The following is a 25,426-nucleotide window of genomic DNA, read 5'->3' on the forward strand; positions in this document are numbered from 1 at the left end:
ATATTTTTTGATCATTATTGTATTTCTGTATACCATTGTAATATTTCTTTCCTTTATGGACTTCTAAGGGTTGAATACATTTTTCCCTTGTCTAAACAGTTGAAATTAATGAACCCTAATCTATGATGGTTTTATTGATTATTCACAATAACCTGTTTCATATTAATTTGGAATGGTATTTTATTAATGAATAGAAAATATGACCAAACTTTGGGGGGGTTTGGAGTGTATTAAAATAAAACCAAGGTAAATTTACAGTGTCACCTTGTTCAGCCCATGTCTTTTTTAAGGTATTATAGCTCTTCCATATATTTCCATTTTTCCCTAAATAGTTAACTCTGAATTCTAGAGATACCATGCTAGTCTAATCTGTAACTCACTTGTTCACTCATTCATTTAAGAAGCATGTGTTGTGTGATTACTGTGTCAGAAACTGTGCTCTGTCTTGCTGCTTGTCCAAGGTGTGGTTTCTGTGTCTTGGTGCAGCCCTGGTTACCTCACTCACACCTGACTTCTGTCCCAACTGTCTCCTCTCTTTATATACGCAACTTCCTCCCCTTTTTCTATGCACCCTCTAAGTATTGCTTATATTATTAGCCTAATACTGAGTCCTTCTCTTTTTTCTCTCTGTTGCTTCTCCTTAGGTGATCTCTTTAGTCTCCAAGGGCTTAAATAGCATCGTTACATTAATGACTTACAGATTTATATCCCAGACTTCCTTCTGAGCTCCACACTTGCATATCCAACATCTTACTTGCCATCTCCAGCTACACTTCAGTGTGTAGATCATGATGTGCTGTAAAATGTGGCTCTTGGGGCTTCCCTGGTGGCGCAGTGGTTGAAAGTCCGCCTGCCGATGCAGGGGACACGGGTTCGTGCCCCGGTCCGAGAAGATCCCACATGCCGCGGAGCGGCTGGGCCCGTGAGCCATGGCCTCTGAGCCTGCGCGTCCGGAGCCTGTGCTCTGCAACAGGAGAGGCCACAACAGTGAGAGGCCTGCATACCACCAAAAAAAAAAAAAAAAAAATATGGCTCTTGATTCCTACTCCCTTACTCTGTCCTCCCCAGATTTTATTTACTTGAGAAATGTCCTTTTTGGCTCACTTTCTTCTGATTTCCTTTTTCTCATTTCCCCTGCCTCTAGCCTTCAGCACGTCAGCTGAGAGCTGTGTGGTAGGTTCTGTGGGAAGTGGCAGCTGTGGCCTAGAATGTTGTCTAGGTCTCTCCTTTGTCAGGTACCTTAAAGCAAATGTCCCTTTCCCTTTGGTACTTTTTCCTGATGCTTGCTGGGAACCTCACCTAAGTTTCTGTGTATTCCAATCTTTCTTTAATGATAAATTCATAGGTTTTCCAGAAAATCTTAGACCACTATTCAAGAACTACTACTCTAGATTAGAGACTATTCCTGGAACTGCTGGGAATGAAATTAGCTTCTTGAGAAAGGACAATATTCAGTGTATTATCAGAGTGGATTTAATGATTGCCCATTATAAATTTTTTTCACTTTTACCATTTCCACATTTTCACCTTTCAGGAGCATTCTTTGATGTTTTATATTTGAGTTTTTGTTTGCTCTGTTTTATAGACCTCTCTGCTTTTAAGACTGTTTGTTTGCTTTTAGCTAGTAATACCTTGGTCTGGCCCAAATATTTGTCTAGTCAAATACATCTCCTGGTTTTCAATTCCTCATGACTTTCCAACATTTTATGATAAATGCCTTACTAAATACTGAATGCTTGTCTTTTATTCACCTACTGTGAGCACTTAGAACGCTTAATTTCCAGGTGGCTGTCACCTGGAAATGCAGAGTGTTTGAAAATTTCAAATTCATCTGCTGTAACAAGCAAAAAGCATTTTCAAAGGCTTCCATTAACCTCCTTATACTATAGACTTCCAAAAATGCCAATTAAAATGTATTAGCAAGTTGGATATGTATTTTAGATATTCAGTATTAGTTATTAATTCAACTGCATTTTATATTTTAAGTGTATATTGTAAATATATAAAAATGTTTATTATGCAACAAAATTAACAACACAACCAACATGGTGTTAGTCGGAACCATTAAGTCATGGAGATTAAAGTTGGGGCCTCATAATTTTGCAAGATAAATAAATTCTTTTGGTATTTTAAACCAATTGTAAAGTATTAAGAGTTTTATGAAAATACACATTCTTAATGTATATTTCTGACAATACAATGAAATAATTTGACAGGACACATTGTTGTTGGTGGGGGCATTTATAGTAAGATAATTTAGTTACAGAAGACAACCATGTAGGATATTGCTTTAATTGTCAATAAAGAGCACAAAATATATTCTGTTATGGGCTGAATTCTGTCCCCATATATTGAAGCCCTTTGTTTGTTGAAACCCTGACCCCTGGTACCTCAGAATGTGACTGTATATGGAGAGAGGGTCTTTAAAGTGGTGCTTAAGTTAAAATGGGACCCATAGGGTGAGCCCTAGTACAATCTGACCTATGTGCTTATAAGAAGAGGAAATTTAGACCCAGAGAGACATCAGGAGTGTGCATACCAGACCAGCCATGTGAGGACACAGAGAAAAGGTGGCTACCTGCAAGCCAAGGAGAGATGTTTCAGAAGAAATCAAACTTACCAACATTTTGAACTGTGAGAAAATAAATTCTATTGTTTAAGCCACCCAGTCTGTGGCATTTTGTGATGGCAGCCCTAGCAAACTAATCCAATAATTTAAGACATTCTTCTTGCTTAGTTTTTTGGCTTTAGAATAGAGTGGCCTATACTGCATGATTTTTTACTTTATCAGATAATTTGAAGAAACAGCCCTAGACCTGCTGTGTTGGATGTTCACTAGTAATCAATTTAGGAATAGCAAAGGTTCTTACACAAACCATGAATTATCACATGATTTTAAATAATTCCAAGTATGCCTCAATTACTTTTTTTGAATAGACACATAAATTAGTACATGTATGAGGAAATATTGAGGCATTCTAAATAAATATATTCATGAGCATTTACATTTAATTTTCAGGGTGAGATCTGTGGCATCCTGGATCTTATTTTAAAATTCATTCATTTACACTGAACTAAGTGTACTAATTTTTTGTTTGTGTTATCATGTCTTTTACTCATTATATCCCTACATATATTTCTTTACCACTTCTCCCTGTTTTGCTACTTTAATAGTTGTAATTTTCTTATAAGCAAGTAGCTAACAAAGACTAGTAACACTCTGAACTATCTGTTGACAGTTTTCTAAATGTGAGGTATGAATAGATGGTTTTACCTTTTTTTTTTTCATTGTCCTGTGGAAATAGTGAAAGTATTCGATGTCTCCTACTTGTGTACCATTGATTCCACATATAGATGAAGAGTAAGAAGCTATGTCTGGAAAGCTAGTTTATGACTCCTGTGTAGTTATATCTCAACTACTTTGACTGTCTGTAGCCATCTAATACATATACTCAGGGACTGTAAAACAATTTTAATATTACTACAAGCTAAATATAATTTAAAAATAAATTTATTTTTAAAAGGCAATTCATATGTAGGTTTCCATATACTTACTAAAAGGACTATATATATAAAATTTTACATTCAGCAAATTAATACTTTTAACATAAAAAGTTATGATGAAATATAACTGAACCATTCACAAGGTAATTGCAGGATTTATGAAAAATATTTCTAGTGTACTGGGAGTGCAGTGTACTGGTAAAGAGCCACTAGGTCCAAGTTGTTTGATGAGCAACATTTTATTTAAGTCCTGCCAGTTTATTTCCAAGGATTATCTATGTAGATTGGCATCAAAAGTTTAAATTGGAGACCTGAGTGTGATAAGGTTGTATTACACTATTTTATGGTGCAAATGTAAACTATTTTGGAAGGCAGCAGAAAGGAATATAGACAGAACATGGCCAGAATCTCTAGAAGGATTAAGGATTCTTTAGAGTGACGTTGAAGAACACTGACATGGAGGAACTACTTGCAGCTAAAGATTGCTTTTTAAGATACTGAGCTAGGAACATTTCCTGAATTGGCTGCTGCTTGGGCTGATAGATGATGATGAAGAAGAAAACCACACCAGGAAGACCTCTGTATCTTTTTTGGAGGTTAGCAGACTGAAAGTGGCATCAATACAGCATTAATCTTTTCAAGAAACTAACAGTTTACAGTGTTTGCAGATTTTTGGCCAGCTACAGATTTGAAATAGCTATTTGGATAGTTCTATCAGTGTCACCTATGAGCCATAGCTAACATCAAGTAACAGGACAGGATCAACAGTGATGACCAAGGTCTTATTCTTAGACTGCTGGCTGGGAAGCAGTATTTACTGCACTTCAGTTTTGCAACATGAAGTGAGAAATTACAAACCAGGTAGATGAAAGAAAATTTTCCAGCATTTTGAAGGATAGCTTAACATAACAAATTTGTATACTATAAAGAAACCTAAGCAGTGGATGGAGCAAACACAGTTATGGCTGTCTGTTGAATCTCATTGCTCACAAAACTGACATGTTACCAACTGGGTGAAGAGGCATGGAGCTGATAAGATGCCGAAGGTAGAATTGCCAACTGCTTCCCAAAACCAGACTGTGTTTATATAGCTTGCAAAATCTTGAATTAGTAGTTTTAGTTTCCTAGGGCTGCCATAAACTATCACCACATACCAGGTCACTTTAAACAACATAAATTTATTCTCTAACTGTTCAGGAATACAGAAATCTGAAATCAAGGTGTCGGTAGGATTGGTTTCTTCTGTAGTCTCTCGGGAGAAACCATCCAATGCCTCTCTCTAAGCTTCTAGTGGCTGCCAGCAATCCTTGGCATCTCTGTGCCTCTATTTTTATATTGCTTTCTTCTCCATGTCTTTGTATCCTCACATCTCTTTTTAATGAAAGCAATCACTTGATTTAGGGCCCACCCTAGATCCAGGATGGTTTCATCTTGAGATCTTTAACTAATTCTCTTTGCAAGACCCTGTTTCAAAATAAGTCACTTTCTGATGTTCTGGGTGGACATGGAGTTTGGGGGACACTCTTCAACCCACTCCAGTCATCCTTGTCATCACTCCTATAAGTGCATGGAGGCAGCACCATCATCTCTGAGTATTATGAAATAGTTAAGGGTAACTGCACTGCTAGCTTTATATATAGAAAGCGTTTATATTGTGAAATGTTTTGGTGTTTAAGGGTTATTGTTGATGATGAGCTTCGAAATACCTTTTTCTTATATCATCATATGCAAATACTGAAGCAGTTAAAGCTGAAATTCATAATATGCCACTGAATTTAAGGAGTTTTTATTGACAGGCAGTGACAATTACAGTAATTCCAATAAATGATTTCAGTGGGTGAAATAAAAACGTGATAGAGGCATTATATTATAGGAGAGGCTGTTATTACAGTCATGGACTCTGGAGCTAGACACCTGGGGTTCAAACCCCAACTCTGCCCATTGCCAGAGGAATAACCTTGGATGAGTTTCTTATCCTCTCTAGGACTCAGTTTTCTTGTATATAAAATGGGGATAATAGTAGTATTAATTTAGAGGTTTGGTGTGAGGATTAAATAGGTTTGTATGTGTACATATTTATAAAGCTTGTATGTAGCACCTAGTAAGCACTATGTAAATATTCTCTACATTTGTTGTAGTTGTTTTTCAGTGGTTCTTTCTTTTTTTTTTTAACATCTTTATTGGAGTATAATTGCTTTACAATGGTGTGTTAGTTTCTGCTTTATAACAAAGTGAATCAGCTATACATATACATATGTCCCCATATCTCTTCCCTCTTGAATCTGTCTCCCTCCCACCCTCCCTATCCCACCCTCTAGGTGGTCACAAAGCACCAAGCTGATTTCCCTGTGCTATGCGGCTGCTTCCCGCTAGCTATCTGTTTTACATTTGGTAGAGTATATGTGTCCATGCCACTCTCTCACTTTGTCACAGCTTACCCTTCTCCCTCCCCGTATCCTCAAGTCCATTTTCTAGTAGGTCTGCGTCTTTATTCCCGTCTTGCCCCTTGTTTACACACATCTGCCTATGCTGTTATTAATGATGCAGGTAAGCATGGATATAATATAATATTATAGAATTTTAATATATATTCTCGAAAATTGTTTGAACGGATTCCAACTGTCTTGCCTAAAAATCATGCAAGCTTTAGAGTACAAAGGCCAAGAATTCTGTAGATTTGTGTTATTGAAAAACTGTTGTACTTTCTAAAAATTAGATAATAATATACATAGAGGAAATTGTACAAATCATAAATGTACAGCTCAATGCATTTTCTCCAATTGGACATAATAGCATAAGGAATGGAATATGGAAAATTCTATTTACTCTTCTGTGCTTCAGCCTGACACTATTATTAATTCATATTTTGAACTTTGATATAAAATTTCTTTTGAAAAAGGGTTCCTACTACTAAACAACCTTTGAAAACAACTAGTCTCCAGCAACTCTTCAACAACTTATAGTTATTTTTTTCCTGGAGGTGTTTGCATGTTATGTAAAATCAAATTTATCAGCCCAGAAATATTGAGGAATGCCATATGGAAATATGAACTAATACTGAACATAGATGATAGAAGTAATAGAAACATCGAAACAGATGTTTACTCTCCTTCATAGGAAAACCTAAAGAAAATGTCTTTTTAGTTAATCTTCCCCTCTGTCCTCAGAAGCAAAGATTTAAAACTGATCCGTTGGGAGACCCTTGTGTCATGTAAATATGTCTGTCACCTGGATGGCAGCTTCTCAGTAGCTGTCTGTCAAACTACATATTTTACGGAAAAAAGAGCTAGTGCTCATTAATAGTTTTTGATGTTTTGACCCTATAAGGAAAGAATTCTTTCCAAAAAGTTTATCGAACTCTTGCTGCATGGTAGACACTGTCCTAGGCACTTGTATTAATAAGGATTAGACAAACACACAAAAAAAAAACCAACCAAACAAAAAAGAATAAGGATTAGACTGACTTTGAGTGACAGAAAAAAAAGTAACAGTGGCTTACATAAGATTCATTCATTCAGTATTTCGTGAGTTGTTTTCTGAATGCCTCTTCTGTCTCAGGTTCCATTTGGGGTACTGGATAGAGTAGTATATGAACACAAAGGAAAAAGTCTCTACTCTCTTGAAATTTACATTTTAGGTAGTGGATACAGAACAAAGAAAGAAGTCAATGTATATTATGTCAGGTGGTTAGCTGTGGAATCCTAGGCCCGGTGTCTTTTTGTTTGTTTTTTGGAATGTAGGTTGGGAGGTCAGAGAAGGCCCCATAGAGAAGGCCTTTGCGTGAAAGCCTGACAGAGGAGTGAGGAGGCATGACAAGGTGTGTGAGAGAAGCACTCTAGGCAGAGGGAAGAGCAGGTGCCTAAGCCCTAGAAATGGATGTGAGACTGGATCAGAGGGAGGCGGGGGTGGGGGGGGGGAGGGCGTAATGGGAGATACGGTCAGAAAGGTAGCAGATCCAATAGGACGTTATTGGCCATTATAAGGATTTTGACTTTGCTCTGAGATGGGGAGCCATTGGAAGGGCTTTGAGCAAAAGAGTGACATCTGGCTTGCATTTTCAAAGGATTGCTTTGGCTGCTTCTTTGGGGAAAAATGTAGAGGAACAATGGGCAGATGCAGTGAAACCAGTTTGATGCTGTAAGAATAATCCAGGGGAGAGAGCATGTTGGCTGGGACCAAGAGGTTGTAGCAAGGGAGGTGAGAAGGACTTAGGCAATGCACCTACACTGAAGGTAGAAATCAACAGCATTTACTCTGTGATTGGGTGTGTGGGGTATGAGGGAAAGAGAGGAGTCATAACACCAATCATTTACTGAGGTGCAGGAGCAGATTCCAGAAGGAAGATAAGTTCCAATTTGAAAATGTGAGTTTAAGATGCCTATTAAATATTAAGTAAAGATACTCAATGGGCAGTTGGAGTTCAGGGGAAAGATCTAAGCAGGAGAAAAAATCTGGAATTTTTCAAATTTAGAGATATGCATGCAGTCCAGGGCTTGTTAGGCTGCATGGTCTCCAATATCCATACATGAAAACTCATCTCATAATTTGCATGTCAGTTAGTCTATATTTATCATGGGCCACATTAAAAGCAGCCACACCTCCCTCCCACAAACATGCACACAAAACCATTATCTTGAGGGAATATTTTGAATATTGTTACGAACATCTCTATTACGGGCCTCTTTTCTTTAATATTTACCATTTTCTTGAACATCTTATTTGCAAAAAGGAGTTTTCAAATTCTTATAGGTAAACATGATTTTCCATTAGATAGGCTTCTCCCACTAATATTGTTTTCTCTTGTAAAAAGGTTGTTATGCCTTTAACACCTTCTTTATAGTCAGAGAGGACAAAGCTGCCTCTTTTCTGCCCAGAGTGGGGAAAATGGGTCAGCAGAACCGACTGGAGCCCTTTCACTGGTTGTGCTTGTCATTTCCTCTGCTTGCCTTCTGCCTACCTGTCCTCTCTCCAGACTCCATAACAAATATAGGCAATTCCTTTGCAGTGTGATGTATATAAAAAAGGTAACAGCAAAACCGTCATTGCATGTATAGATCTTCCTTGACTTATGATGATGTTACATCCAGATAAACCCATTGCAAGTTGAAAATACCATAAGTTGAAAATTCATTGAATACACCTAACCTACCAAAGTTCATAGCTTAGCCTGGCCTAACTTACACGTGTTCAGAACACTTACATTAACCTATAGTTAGGTAAAATCATCTAACACTAAGCCTAATTTATAATAAGGTGTTGAATAGCTCATGTAATTTATTGAATACTGTGCTGAAAGTGAAAACCAGAATGGTTCTTTGGGTACAGAATGGTTTGTAAGCGTATCGATTGTTTACTCTTGCATGGCTGACTAGGAACTACGGCTTGCTGTCCATCATCACAAAAGTGTGTACCACATATTGCTATCCTGGGAAAAGGTCAGCATTCAGTATATGAAGTATGGTTTCTATTGAATGCATAGCTCTCCCCACCGTCGTAAAGTTGAAAAATTGTTAAGTGGAATGTAAGTCAGGGGTCCTCTGTAGTACTGGGTTGGACAAAAAGTTCATTCGGATTTTTCTGTAACATCTTATGGAAAAACCCAAACGAGCTTTTTGGCCAACCCAATATAATAAGTTAATTAGGGGATGCAAATTATAATGTATTATTATGTGGAGTTCCATCAAGAATCAGAACAATGGGAAGAAGGAAAAGCTGAGCAGAAGACAAGCTGAGGGTGACTGGCCAGTCACTTAGCATTGCTTCTTTCAGTTTACACCTTTGCCTGTTATAAACCAAGCTGCAATTTATTTTGAGTTTCTGCTTTTTTTACCATCTTATTTCAGTTTTATGCTTTTCCATCAACATAATGAATGTTATAATGATACTGTAGATCTTAGATTTTGTTCTAGGCCTATTTAATGTTAGGGATTTCTTTTAATGGTACTGAGGTTTTTGTCCATCTTGTCCATTCATTTTATTATTTTTAATGTGCATTTGTGAAATATTCTTACAGCTTTATTAATACCTTTATTATTACAATCGTCTAGGAAAAATCACTATGTTGAAAGCTTGAAATGCTATAGGCTCTAGTTTCTCTCACAAAACAATTGTGTCTAGGAGCATAGGGAGGGTAATTTAGTTTGAATGTTTACAGTTTTTTGTTAATAAGTTGCTGTTTAAGCATTCTTTAAAGGAATCAACTTCCCTGAAATGTATCATGCTATGTAAGAATGACTGTGACATTTCTTAGTAAGCTTGTTATAAAATAATGACCAATACCTCCATGAGATATTCATAGACAATTATTATTTAATTACAGAGATTACTTAAATGTATATAATTTCTCCTTTTTTATTTGAAATCTTAACGTGGTAAATCATAGAGGGCATCATATTACAGAGAGCCTATATTCATGATTTCTGTAAATCTAAATATTTATGGTTGTGATTTTGACTTTTATTCAGAACTTTTCTAATACCTCTAGTGTATAATTATCATAATAACTAGGCACTTGGAGAAAAGTCTGTGTCTTGGATTTTAAGGTTTTAGATATTTAATCTGTTATATTTTCCCATTTTTAATGCTTTTATCTCAAGAGGTTAAAATTAAATACAAAATCCATTCCTTCAACAAACATTTGAGTATCTGCACTATGTTATGTAACCCCAGGTACAAAGATGAATAAAATATGGCTCTCTTCCCTTAGGAATCCCCAGTTAGTTGGGAGAGGAAGACACATAAAACGATAAAAGTAATAGAGTGTAGTAATTGCAAAGATAGAGATAATTACCAGGTATGACACGTAGGGAAGGCATGTCACCAGGGGCCTGACCGGGGTTTTGGACTCATATTGTAGAGTATGAATAAGAATGGCTTGGGTGGAGTGGGCAAGGCAAATAGACACGGTACTTCCATCATCAGGTACGGAATAGATGAAAGGGTTTGGGAGGAAGGGAGCTACGAGCAGGACTGTTGACTTGGGAGTAAAGTGTGGCTGATTAGGAGGTAGAGCCAAGTTGTGGGTGGAACTCCGATGTTGTCATGTAAACAGTTTATTGTCTGGTTTTTAAGCAGGGAAGGGACATCTTTAAATTAATGTTTGTCTGGAAACTTCCATGTACAGTGTGGATATGGCTCTGAGAGAAACAGTAGGAGACAAGAGGGCAGAGAAAAGTGTTCCAGATGCCTTGAATAGTGTTCAACCTAGCAAGGAAGTAGGTCCTATTTGTCAAGTAAAATGTGAGGAATGTCACGATCCTTTGGATCTGAGGGTTCAGGAGAGGGAAGGGTCAAGACTAGCAGGTTTCTAGCACAGGAAACAGAATTTATGGTTCTGCTGCCCACTAACGTGTGGAGATTACAGATGGGCAGTTAGCTGGGGACAGAGATACATGGTATCTGAGGTGACATCCCATCTGATTGAATATTGAGTAAAATGCAAAAATTGAAATTGCCTTAAAAAAATCTAGTGAATTCTGTTTGATGATGGCTATGTTTTGTTACTTCTAAATAATGAAAAGGAATTAAAAATAAAAAATAAGATTAATTTCTTGGTCAAGAAATGTGACAAAGTTGAAAGATAAAATTCATACACAGGTCAGATACAGAGACACCAGTAAATTAACACTTCTTTGAGGGTGTACAATTTAAAATTCTCTGCTCCAGTTGGGATTTCTAATACAAAAAATTATAGTCACTGACCTCAAAAAACTTGACACATGAGAAAAGTGTGGCTAAATGATGTTCACGGATGTATAAAGGTGCTATCTTTGTAAACATAATTGCTGAAAAAGAAAAACACCAAAGAAATTCTTAAATACTCTTTAGTTTTACCCATCAGATGGCCCCAAACATTGGATTGTATTTTATTCTCCTAGAACTTGCACACACATTTCTTTCTTTCAGTTGTGCTTTGGTCTTCATTTAAAAACCAGCACTGCTGGTTTCACTAAAAGTTGATCAATCACACTTAAATTCTCTTAACTATAATACATAAATGTAATCAGATAGTGCTGATGAAGCTTAAGTAATGGCTTAATGGGATTTCTATCTGTAGAGTAGCCACAGAACCATTTTTTAAGACAACCTGCTTACTCCTTATGATGTCAACCTTAAATGTTTGAATATGCCCCAAAGCTTCCTAACATCCCAAACATTTTGCTCTTGAAATTAGCAACTTTTCTTTTTAGCCTGAGTTCTACAACACTGTTCCTGGCATGTTGATGATGATGGTGATGATGACGATTTTTTTTTTAAGTTTCCTTAGATTCTAATATTACTGACTTTAATCTTTAAGGTCTTCATGTCTTACTGAGTTCTAAGAATAAGAGTAACATCTCATAATCCATTTTATTTAAAAAAAAATTCTTCATCCTATATCATAGCATTTGATCTTTATGAAATAGCAGTGAGGTAAAGGTATGAGGCGAGATTCTTCCTATTTCACTCATGTGGAAATTGAGCCAGTGAGAAGTTGCTTCATATCACAGTGATAGAATGTAGTCCCTGACCCACTGCTACCAATGAGTTGGAAGAGGCTCAGAGGATCCCCTAATAAGCCTTTCATCTGAACCTGAAGCCCTTCTCTCTTCCCACTGAGAAGCACTCACTCACTGGGATAGCTTTATGTTCAATTACAAGCAGCTGGTCTCCTCTGAGGGCTGCCCAGGCTGTTAGGCAGCTCTGAGGGTGACAACTCATAAATCAAAAACGTACTCATCTTATACCTCCTCACAGGTACTGGAGTTCTGCCTTCTGACCAGACATGCACTTCAGTGTCCATGCGGGAGAGTAAAAACTATATATTGGGTCTTATTCCTGATTCCTAAAATCTTTCTTAAATGATGAGAGTGTATTTTGTATGCTACTGAGATGACTCAAGGCAGATGGGGAGGAGGGCCAGCTTAGGGAACTTCAGAATGGGGGCACTGGTTGACAGAGGTACCAACCATGTGATTAGAGGGTTAGAACTTTCAGCCCACCCTCTGAGCTCCAGTTCAGTCACCAATCGCCAGTGATGTACTCAATCGTGCCTGTGTCATGAAGCTGCGATGAGACTGAAATGACGAAGCTAAGGGAGCTTCTGCTGTAGTGAGCATAGGGACATGCTGGGAGGGCAGCGTACCTGGAGAGAGCATGGAGACTGTGCTACCCCCTCCCTCCCCATTCCTTGCCCTATGCATGTCTTCCATTTGGCTATTCCTGAGTTATATCCTTTATAATAAAAACTGTAGTAGCAAGTATAGTAAGTACTTCCCTGAGTTCTGTGAGGGAACTCACATTATAATTTTTCACATTCTAAAAAATAAATGGGTTGGTGGGGAGGGCATGGGAACCCTTGAATTTATCATTGGTTAGAAGTATGGGTGATCCCTGGGACTTGTGACTGTCCTGTGAAGTGAGGGCAGTCTTGTGGGACTAAGTCCTTAAACCTGTGGGTTCTGGGCTAACTCCAGGCAATGCATGTCAGAATTGAAGTGAATTGGGAGACACCCAGTTGGCGTTGGAGAATTGGTAGCTATTGGAATGAAGTATTAGGTGTCAGAAAAAAACAAATAATCCACCTATGTTCCTTCCCAGTGTTTGCCTTGTGCGTTTTGTTACATGGGAGTTCCTCAGATTTTATTTGTCTTTTCACTAGGTGTTTCCCAAATTTGATGTGTGTGTGTAATAAAATTTGATCAGCAAACTTAATTATAATGTTTTAAGTATGTGATTTTGTCCAATGGTGTGCTAACACATTCAATTTAAATGTTAATTAAAAATTATAGTATATCTCTCTTCCATCCAGCCATCTATCCATCCATCCTGGGTTTAGCTGTATGTGAAATCACTTGTGATTTGCACTGGGCAAGAATGTACACAAAAAAAAATCTTTATTAGTTAATAAACACAGATTGTCCTCATAGTACCACTAAAGAAAGTTTGACATTTGTTTCACATGTTATTCAGATAACCCCTGATACCTTTTCATTCCTGTCATGGGAGACCTTGAACAGAAGAGCATACTTTCTCCATGTTTTCCATGTATATTTTATTTTTCCCTCTCAAAAGATCATGATTTTGAAAAATGCTAAAATTATATTGAAATAGTTTTAATTTTAAAAACAATTGTCTTTCTTTGCCTTCTTTTTCTGAATAGACTGTTTATTTTGTTTTGTTTGTAGAGGTCAAGGACTCTGATTTTCAACAAAAAGTATTTCTTGAATGTGGTTTGTACATGTGAGCTTTTCCTAAATTTCATCTTCTGTTTTAAATAATCTTTTATTAAATTTTCTTCATTTCTGGATTTAAAAATCAAAAAATTTAAATGAAATTTACCTTTCATTTATTTTAGTGGATTTCCATTATTATTTTAAGGTTTTTCACAAATGTTTTGTTTCTAGAGTGTTTTACTTTTTTATATTATAATTTTGTCCTTCTAATGCGTATAATATTCTCTCTCTTAGTTTCTGTAGAAACGCTGGAAAAGAATTTGAAGCAGATGGGAAGGCAGCTTCAACAGCTTGAGAAAGATTTGAAAATCTTTCCCCCTCCTGAGGACTTGCATGATAAGTTTGTGACAAAGATGTCCATATCCTTTGATATCTAAATAGCTTAAGTCACTAGTCAATTAGGAGTACGATTTACTTAACATTTTAAGTATACTTGCATAACCAGAGATCACCCTACAGAGCCAAGAGCCAAATTATAGAAGGTTTAACCTTTGCCTTCTTGCAAGGAAATTTATCAAGGCTTTTACCTATCAAGAATAATATAGAAGTTTATTGATTTCAATCCTTTTTTTCCTTTTTATTAATATGAATAATATGTTGTCTCATCTTTTTCCTTCCATATGCCCTATTTCCTTCTGATGTTCATGGTAAACTGAAAGGATAGGAAAACTCAATTTGAGAAAGTTTGAATCTAATGTCATGTTGTGATTTAGATACTTTTGAAATGTTTTAGGAAGCAGATGAAGACTTTATAAACTGTTGTGACTAGTCAGCTTAATTTCAAGAGTTGTTATATATTAAAAATTAACTCATATTCAAGAAGCTTTAAAATCTCCTTTAGAAATACGACATGGTTCCAAAATCAGAACCGAACCTATCCCAGTCACTACTGGTGTAGGTATTCTCTAGACCCAAAATAACATTGACAAAATATGTGTGTGTGTATGTTTATGTGGAAGTGTGTGTGTGGATATACATATATACATAAAAACTAATAGCATTAGGATTGTGTCCTGCTTAATTTAAGGTTCCTTGATATTCAATTATCTTCGGTTTTACTAAGTTTGTCAGTTAATCTCTAATGAGTGATTGAAGTAGTAAACTTTTTTTTTTATTTCCAGAAACTAATGTTGAGTTGCTTTCCAAACCATTCTGTGAAATTAGATGTCTTTTGCCTTCTAATAAAGTATTACTACTATGCATTATCAAAATTCCATATGAACTTCAGAATTCTATATGAAAGGATAACCCACTTCTAAACGAGCTCTTATAAATAGATACTCCTAATATTTTATTTTAAACTGAGATACTTGAAATAAAGTAACTACTTTTCCTCTTTCTATCTCTTCTCCCCTGAGATTTGTCAAATCACAAAATTATTACCTGGCTTGTCATAGATTTTATTGTATTATATACTTTCAGCTTAATTGTTAATTAGTTCAATTTTAGCTTTCTTCACTGTCTCTTTTGGGAGATATCATAAAAATGCACTCCAGCAACAATCAATTCAGGCTAATGTGTTTGTTTCCTTTCATATGTTTCCTATCCACCCAGTTTCTTCTTTTATTAGGCAGGATGCCTTTATCACTACATTTGAGAAGGTTGTTTTTTTAAAACTAAAATCTGTGTTTATCCATCAAATATATATTTGCCACACCTTCTAATTTGGCAAAGTATGCTTTTTAAACAAAATTTGTTATTGTAGAATTGTATCAGATTCATCATTCTTAGCTTCCCCCCCAATTTTATCATATTAAAATATTCATATGTGACAATTTATTATAATCATTAAGAACTGTTCACTGAAGCACTTTTTATTGTTCCCTATAGATAGAAAGCATTTTATAAAAGGTTTTGCTTGCATACAGTTTCTGGTAATATACTGTATGTGTACTAATTATGAAGCTCAGTTACCTGGAACATAGGACCTGAGATAAATTCCTGAGCTTAGAATACAGGTGGTAGAATCCTGCTCAGCAGGTGATCTCAGGACCTATGCATACTTGTGTTCATATGACACAGAAGCTGAATGATGTCAGCTTCTTGAAAGGTATGTAGCTCATAAAAAGCAACGAGCAGGAAATCAGAAGTGGGAAGGATGAAGCTTTGCTGGAAACAATTTTTCATTCTGAGTACAATTACACTCCATGGACAAGAAAGCTTCTACATCCTGTCGCTAAATATCACAACCTAGAAGCCTCTAATGAACTGATTAGCATTCATGTATTTCTTGGAAGTCAGATATATGAACAGTTGGTGCACTTTGCTATTGACAAAGCTTATAATCATAAATATTCTTTGCTGAGATTAGATTGTACTCGTTTGCTTTTCATCTTAGTTAGACATACTAGTTTCAAAGTAATTAAATTCATTCATTGCAAAGCTTTGTTTACTTTAATTAGGACTGACAACAAGTCAGATTTTGAATATTAAATGCATTTATACAGACCTTATTAAAATGGCAAATTGTGAGCTTCTTACATCTTAGAAACTGGAAGAATTTGGAAACTAAATGCACAATGAATAAAAATGTGTTTAAAGTTTGGGTTGTTAACACTGGAATTTTATGTTTTAAGTATTAGTGCTTATTAGCTAAAGCACATATCAAATGTTTGGATCATCAACAAATTCTGAAAGCATATGTGTGTTACCTAAGTTGTTAAGGATGCATTTTTGCAAATAGATATTTACGTTAAACAATCATGATTTAGTGAGCTTTTAATCTGTTAACTGAATTGTTTTAAACTATAGTGTACAATTTTGTTATAATTTTACGAAATGAAATTTCACGAATAGCACTCAACTATAGTATACTGTATTTTTATTCTGCGAGTACTTGCTTTCTTTACATACACTTCTTAATATTAAAAAATACAAATTTAGTACATTCTTTAAAAGGCAGGCACAATTATTTCATATATATCACATTGACTTTTTAGTAATAATTATGTTACTTTTCGATTGCAAAGCCTGGTCAAAAGTATAATTAGAGTAGAGTAGTTTCACTGTAAATATTTGCTTGAAAATGTGTAATGTGTTTTGTGGTAGGGTCACCAATATTGTTATATATAAAGTATTATATGTGAGGTATACACATTTATTAAATTCTTTATCAGTGAGAAAATTAGGAAAATGCCAGGATTGGTGTCATGCGATGCTTTTGCATTTCTTCTGAACTTTACATTCTGGAATATATGTTATTTTGAGGAAAATAACAAATAGATCCTAGAGCATCACCCTTGAAATTCTCCTTGCACAAGGCTTTACCTTTCTCTTTTCTCCTCATCCTACCCCCTCTCCCAAGTCTCTTAGAAAAAATCATTTTGCTAGACATTTCTATATTTTTGTATTTGTCACACAACTTACGTGACACGTTATTCAACTCTTCTCCATTTTATAGTCTTTAAATTTCTTCATTGTTATCGCACTTTATTTTCACTTTCTTTTTTGTTATTACACTGTATAGCAATATTTTGGATGCTCCTCAAATTACTATGTAGATGCTAAAACTGAGAGAAAGACTTACATCTTACTTATATCTATATTCCACACTGCATAAAGCACAGCATTTTTCAGGTAAATGAATTCAGTACATTTTTATTTAATTGAACTGTGGTTAGGAGTAAAATAGAAGAGTAGAATGGGTGAGATGTAAACTAGTATAATACATGGTCCATTTGCAAGAGTGGGAAGTTGCGTAATTGAGTGATTTGTAAGAGGAGAGTTTTTCTTTTGAATTAGTCTTCTTTCCTCCCTTGCCTGTTTTCTCTCTCACCTGTTTTCCATTTAACCCATTCTTAATAAACTTTTAAGTCTCAGATTAAAATATCCTGCTCAAGAGCCCTTCAAGATGACAGAGGAGTAAGACGTGGAGATCACCTTCCTCCCCACAAATACATCAGAAATACATGTACATGTGGAACAACTCCTACAAAACACCTACTGAACGCTGCCAGAAGACCTCAGACTTCCCAAAAGGCAAGAAACTCACCACGTACCTGTGTAGGGCAAAAGAAAAAAGAAAAAACAGAGACAAAACAATAGGGACGGGACCTGCACCTCTGGGAGGGAGCTGTGAAGGAGGAAATGTTTCCACACACTAAGAAGCCCCTTCGCTGGTGGAGACAGGGGGTGGGCAGAGGGGAAGCTTCAGAGCCACGGAGGAGAGTGCAGCAACAGGGATGCAGAGGGCAAAGTGGAGAGATTCCCGCACAGAGGATCGGTGCCGACCAGCACTCACCAGCCCGAGAGGCTTGTCTGCTCACCCGCCGGGGCGGGTGGGGGCTGGGAGCTGAGGCTCGGGCTTCGGAGTTCGGTTTCCAGGGAGAGGACTGGGGTTGGCTACGTAAACACAGCCTGAAGGGGGCTAGTGTGCCGGGAGGGAGTCCGGGAAAAGTCTGGAACTGCCTATGAGGCAAGAGTCATTCTTTCAGGGTGCGCGAGGAGAGGGGATTAAGAGCACCGCCTAGGGCTTCCCAGGTGGCGCAACAGGAGAGCCCACAACAGTAAGAGGCCCACGTACCGCAAAAAAAAAAAAAAGAACACGGCCTAAACGAGCTCCAGAGATGGCACGAGCCGCGACTATCAGCACAAACACCAGAGACAGGCATGAGACGCTAAGGCTGCTGCTGCAGCCACCAAGAAGCCTCTGTGCAAGCACAGGTCACTATCCACACCTCCCCTCCTGGGAGCCTGTGCAGCCTGCCACTGCCAGGGTCCCGTGATCCAGGGACAACTTCCCCAGGAGAACACACGGTGCACCTCAGGCTGTTGCAACGTCATGGTGGCCTCTGCCGCCACAGGCTCGCTCCACACTCCGTACCCTTCCCTCCCCATGGCCTGAGTGAGTCAGAGACCCCGAATCATCTGCTCCTTTAACCCCGTCCTGTCTGAGCGAAGAACAGATGCCCTCAGACAACCTACAGGCAGAGGCAGGGCCAAATCCAAAGCTGAACCCCAAGAGCTGAGTGAACAAAGAAGAGAAGGATCTGCCAGCAGCCTCAGGAGCAGCAGATTAAATCCCCACAATCAACTCAATGTACCCAGCATCTCTCGAATACCTGAATAGACAACGAATCATCCCAAAATTGAGGCAGTGGACTTTTGGAGCAACTGTAGACTTAGGGTTTGCTTTCTGCATCTAATTTGTTTTTGGTTTTATGTTTACCTTACTTTAGTATTTACCCTATATTATCATTGGTAGATTTCTTTATTGATTTGGTTGTTCTCTTCCTTTTTTTTTTAATATATATATGTATGTGTGTATATATATATATATATATATACACACACACACACACTTTTTACTTTTTCTCTTTTTGTGAGTGTGTATGTGTATGCTTCTTTGTGTGATTTTTGTCTGTATAGCTTTGCTTTTACCATAAATCCTAGGGTTCTGTCTGTCCTTTTTTTTTTTTTTTTTAGTGCTGGTTATCATTTATGGCTTTGTTTTTTGGTTTGGTTGCTCTCTTCTTTCTTTCTGTCTTTTTTTTCTTTCTTTCTTTCTTTATTACATTTTAATTTTTTTAATCTTTATTTTAATAACTTTCTTTTCTTTCTTTTCTTTCTTTCTCTCTCTCGCTCTTTCTTTCTTTCTCTTTTTCTTTCTTTTCTTCTCTTTTTCCCTTTTCTTCTGAGCCGTGTGGCTGACAGGGTCTTGGTGCTCCAGCCAGGTGTCAGGCTTGTGCCTCTTAAGGTGGGAGATCTGAGTTCAGGGCATTGGTCCACCAGAGACCTTCCGGCTCCATGTAATGTCAAACAGCGAAAGCTCTCCCAGAGATCTCCATCTCAACTCTAAGACCCAGCTCCACTCAATGACCAGCAAGCTACAGTGCTGGCCACTCTATGCCAAACAGCTAGCAAGACAAGAACACAACCCCACCCATTAGCAGAGAGGCTGCCTAAAGGCAAAATACTTAACAGACACCCCAAAACACACCACTGGATGTGGTCCTGCCCACCAGAAAGACAAGGTCCAGCCTCATCACCAGAGCACAGGCACCAGACCCTCCACCAGGAAGCCTACACAACCCACTGAACCAACCTTAGCCACTGGGGACAGACACCAAATGCAACAGGAACTATGAACCTGCAGCCTGTGAAAAGGAGACCCCCAAACACAGTAGGTTAAGCGAAATGAGAAGACAAAGAAACACAGCAGATGAAGGAGCAAGGTAAAAACCCACCAAACCAAACAAATGAAGAGGAAATACGCAGTCTACCTGAAAAAGAATTCAGGGTAATGATAGTAGAGATGATCCAAAGTCTTGGAAATAGAATGGAGAATAAACAAGAAATCTTTAACAAGGACCTAGAAGAACTAAAGAGCAAACAAACAATGATGAACAACACACTAAATGAAATTTAAAATTCTCTAGAAGGAATCAATAGCATAACAACTGAGGCAGAGAACGGATAAGTGACCTGCAAGATAAAATAGTGAAAATAACTACCACAGAGCAGAATAAAGAGAAAAGAATGAAAAGAATTGAGGACAGTCTTAGAGACTTCTGGGACAACATTAAACACACCAACATTTGAATGATAGGGGTCCCAGAAAAGAAGAGAAAAAGAAAGGGACTGAGAAAATATTAGAAGAGATTATAGTTAAAAACGTCCCTAATATGGAATAGGGAATAGTCAGTTAAGTTAAGGAAGCACAGAGTTTCCCAAACAGGATAAATCCAAGGAGAAACATGCCAAAATACATATAAATCAAACTATGAAAAATTAAATGCAAAGAAAAAATATTAAAAGCAGCAACAGTAAAACAACAAATAACATACACCAGAATCCCCATAAGGTTAATAGCTGATCTTTCAGCAGAAACTCTGCAAGCCAGAAGGGAGAGGCAAGACATATTTAAAGTGATAAAAGGGAAGAACCTACAACCAAGACTACTCTACCCAGCAAGGATCTCATTCAGATTCCACAGAGAAATCAAAACCTTTACAGACAAGCAAAGGCTAAGAGAATTCAGCAGCACCAAACCAGCTTTACAACAAATGTTAAATGAACTTCTCTATGTAGGAAACACAGGAGAAGGAAAAGACCTACAATAACAAACTCAAAACAAATAAGAAAATGGTACTCGGAACGTACATATTGATAACTACCTTAAATGTAAATGGATTAAATGCTCCAACCAAAAGACATAGACTGGCTGAATGGATACAAAAACAAGACCCGTATATATGCTGTCTAGAAGAGACCCACTTCAGACCTAGGGACACATACAGATTGAAAGTGAGGGGATGGAAAAAGATATTTCATGCAAATGGAAATCAAAGGAATACTGCAGTAGCAATTCTCATATCAGACAAACTAGACTTTAAAGACTATTTCTAGAGACAAGGACACTACGTAATGATCAAGGGATCAATCCAAGAAGAAGATATAACAATTGTAAATATTTATGCCCCCAACATAGGTGCACGTCAATACACAAGGCAAATGCTAACAGCCATAGTAGGGGAAATCAACAGTAACACAATCATAGTAGGGTGCTTTAACACCCCACGTTCACCAATGGACAGATCATCCAAAATGAAAATAAGGAAACACAGGCTTTAATTGACACATTAAACAAGATGGACTTAATTGATACTTATAGGACATTCCATCCACAAACCACAGAATACACTTTCTTCTCAAGAGTTCATGGAACATTTTCCAGGAGAGATCATATCTTGGGTCACAAATCAAGCCTTGGTAAATTTAAGAAAATTGAACTCGTATCAAGTATCTTTTCTGACCACAATGCTGTGAGACAAGATATCAATAACAGGAAAAAAATCTGGAACGAATACAGACACATGGAGGCTAAACAATACACTCCTAAATAACCAAGAGATCACTGAGGAAATCAAAGAATACCTAGAAACATATGACAGTGGAAACACGATGACCAAAACCTATGGGATGCAGCAAAAGCAGTTCTAAGAAGGAAGTTTATAGCAATTCAATCCTACCTCAAGAAACAAGAAACATCTCAATTAAACAACCTAACCTTACACCTAAAGCAATTAGAGACTGAAGAACAAAAAAAAAAAACCCGAAGTTAGCAGAAGGAAAGAAAGCATAGAGATCAGATCAGAAATAAATGAAAAAGAAATGAAGGAAACAATAGCAAACATCAATAAAACTAAAAGCTGTTTTTTTGAGAAGACAAAAAAGATTTATAAACCATTAGCCAGACTCATCAAGAAAAAAAAGGGAGAAGACGCAAATCAATAGAATTACAAGTGAAAAAGGAGAAGTAACAACTCACACTGCAGTAATACAAAGGATCATGAGAGATTGCAGCGGGCAACTATATGCCAATAAAATGCACAACCTGGAAGACATGGACAAATTCTTAGAAAAGCACAACCTTCGAAGACTGAACCAGGAAGAAATAGAAAATAGAAACAGACAAATAGAAATAGAAAATATAAACAGACCAATCACAAGCACTGAAATTGAGACTGTGATTAAAAGTTCTCCAACAAACAAAAGCCCAGGACCAGATGGCTTCACAGGTGAATTCTATCAAGCATTTAGAGAAGAGCTAACACTTATCCTTCTCAAATTCATCCAAAATATATCAGAGGGGGGAACACTCCCTAACTCGTTGTACAAGGTGACCATCACCCTGATACCTAAACCAACAGAGATGTCACAAAGAAAGATAACTACAGGTCAGTATCACGTATGAACATATATGCAAAAATTCTCAACAAAATACTAGCAGACAGAATCCAACAGCACATTAAAAGGGTCATACACCCTGATCAAGTGGGGTTAATCCCAGAAATGCAAGGAGTTTTCAGTATATGCAAATCAATCAGTGTTATAAACCATATAAACAAATTGAAGGAAAAAAAATATGATCATCTTAATAGATGCAGAAAAGCTTTCAACAAAATTGAACACCAATTTATGATAAAAATGCTCCAGAAAGTAGGCATATAGGGAAATTACCTCAACATAATAAAGGGCATATATAACAAGCCATAGCCAACATCTTTTCAGTGGTGAGAAACTAAAACCATTTCCTCTTAAGATCAGGAAGAAGACAAGGTTGTCCACTCTCACGACTGTTATTCAACATAGTTTTGGAAGTTTTAGCCACAACAATCAGAGAAGAAAAAGAAATAAAAGGAATCCAAATCGGAAAAGAAGAAGTAAAGCTGTCAGTGTTTGCAGATAACATGATAATATACATAGAGAATCCTAAAGATGCTACCAGAAAACTACTAGAGCTAATCAATGAATTTGGTAAAGCAGCAGGATACAAAATTAATGCACAGAAATATCTTGCATTCCTATACACTAATGACGAAAAATCTGAAAGAGAAGTTAAGGAAACACTCCCATACACCACTGCAACAAAAAGAATAAAATACCTAGGAATAAACCTACCTAGGGAGACAAAAGACCTGCATGTAGAAAACTATAAGATACTGATGAAAGAAATTAAGGATGATACCAACAGATGGAGAGGTATACCATGTTCTTGGATTGGAAGAATCAACATTGTGAAAAGACTATACTACCCAAAGCAAGTTACAGATTCAGTGCAGTCCCTATCAAACTAGCAATGGCATTTTTCACAAAACTAGAACAAGAAATTTCACAATTTGTATGGAAACACAAAAGACCCCGAATAACCAAGGCAATCTTGAGAAGGAAAAATAGAGCTGGAGGAATCAGGCTCCTGTACTTCAGATTATACTACAAAGCTACAGTAATCAAGACAGTATGGTAGTGGCACAAAACAGAAATATAGATCAATGGAACAAGATAGAAAGCCCAGAGATAAACCCACACACATATGGTCACCTTATCTATTACAAAGAAGGCAATAATATACAATGGAGAAAAGACAGCCTCTTCAATAAGTGGTGTTGGGAAAACTGTACAGCTACATGTAAAAGAATGAAATTAGAACACTCCCTAACACCACACACAAAAGTAAACTCAAAATGGATTAAAGACCTAAATGTAAGGCCAGACACTATAATACTCTTAGAGGAAAAATAGGCTGAACACTCTGACATAAATCACAGGAAGTTCCTTTTTGAACCACCTCCTAGAGAAATGGAAATAAAAACAAACTAATGGGACCTAATGAAACTTAAAAGCTTTTACACAGCAAAGGTAACCATAAACAAGATGAAAAGACAACCCTCTGAATGGCAGACAGTATTTGCAAATGAAACAACTGACAAAGGATTAATCTCCAAAATATACAAGCAGCTCATGCAACTCAATATCAGTAAAACAAACAACCCAATCCAAAAATGGGCAGAAGACCTAAATAGACATGTCTCCAAAGAAGATGTACAGACTGCCAACAAACACATGAAAGAATGCTCAACATCATTAATCATTAGAGAAATGCAAATAACAATTACAGTGAGGTATCACCTCACACCAGTCAGAATGGCCATCATCAAAAAATCTACAAACAATAAATGCCGGAGAGGGTGTGGAGAAAAGGGAACCCTATTGCGCTCTTGATGGGAACGTAGATTGATAGAGCCACTTTGGAGAACAGTATGGAGGTTCCTTAAAAAACTAAAAATAGAACTACCATGTGACCCAGCAACCCCACTACTGGGCATATACCCTGAGAAAACCATAATTCAAAAAGAGTCATCTACCACAATGTTCATTGCAGCACTATTTACAATAGTCCAGACATGGAAGCAGCCTAAGTGTCCATCGACAGATGACTGGTTAAGCAATATGTGGCATATATATACAATGGAATATTACTCAGCCATAAAAGGAAATGAAATTGAGTTATTTGTACTGAGGTGGATGGACCTACAGTCTGTCATACAGAGTGAAGTAAGTCAGAAAGAGAAAAACAAATACCGTATGCTAACACATATATATGGAATGTAAAAAATATATATATATTGCTTTGAAGAACAAAGAGGCAGGACAGGGTTAAAGATGCAAACATAGAGAATGGCCTTGAGGGGGAAGAGTAAGCTGGGACAAAGTGAGAGAGTGGCATGCACATATATATACTACCTAATGTAAAGTAGATAGTGGGAAGCAGCCATATAGCACAGGTAGATCAGCTCGGTGCTTTGTGACCACCTAGAGGGGTGGGATAGGGAGGGTAGGAGGAAAACACAAGAGGGAGGAGATATGGGGATATATGTATATGCATAGCTGGTTCAGTTTGTTGTAAAGCAGAAACTAACACACCATTGTAAGGCAATTATACTCCGGTAAAGATGTTAAAAAAAAAAAAAAATCCACAAGCAGTAAATGCTCGGGGGTGTGTGGAGAAAAGGGAACCCTCTAGCGCTGTTGATGGGAATGTAAATTGATACAGCCACTATGTAGAACAGTATAGAAGTTCCTTAAAAACCTAAAAATAGAACTACCATATGACCCAGCAATCCCACTACTGGGCATATACCCTGAGAAAACCATAATTCAAAAAGAGACATGTACCACAATGTTTATTGCAGCTCTATTTACAATAACTAGGACATGGAAGCAACCTAAGTGTCCATCGACAGATGAATTGATAAACAAGATGTGGCACATATATACAATGGAATGTTATCCATAAAAAGAAACGAAATTGAGTTATTTGTAGTGAGGTGGATCACCTAGAATTTGTCATACAGAGGGAAGTAAGTCAGAAAGAGAAAAACAAATAGTGTATGCTAACACATATATATGGAATCTAAAAAAAATGG

At 37.1% G+C, this 25,426-nt stretch overlaps 1 protein-coding gene across 4 annotated transcripts in view; it reads left to right on the forward strand.

The window, feature by feature from the left end:
• Nucleotides 1-25,426, forward strand: part of DIAPH3 (diaphanous related formin 3) — a gene marked incomplete at both ends in the record, with an annotated part of 549,577 nt that overhangs the window by 326,446 nt on the left and 197,705 nt on the right. For all 4 annotated transcript variants that reach the window (XM_082675745.1, XM_082675746.1, XM_082675747.1 and 1 more), the window contains one exon: nt 13,953-14,079. In XM_082675745.1, coding sequence (XP_082531871.1) covers nt 13,953-14,079 — 127 coding nt within the window. The remainder of the gene's footprint in view (nt 1-13,952; nt 14,080-25,426) is intronic.

Source organism: Grampus griseus, assembly GCF_964374135.1.
Source record: "Grampus griseus genome assembly, chromosome: 18".
NCBI lineage: Eukaryota > Metazoa > Chordata > Mammalia > Artiodactyla > Delphinidae > Grampus > Grampus griseus.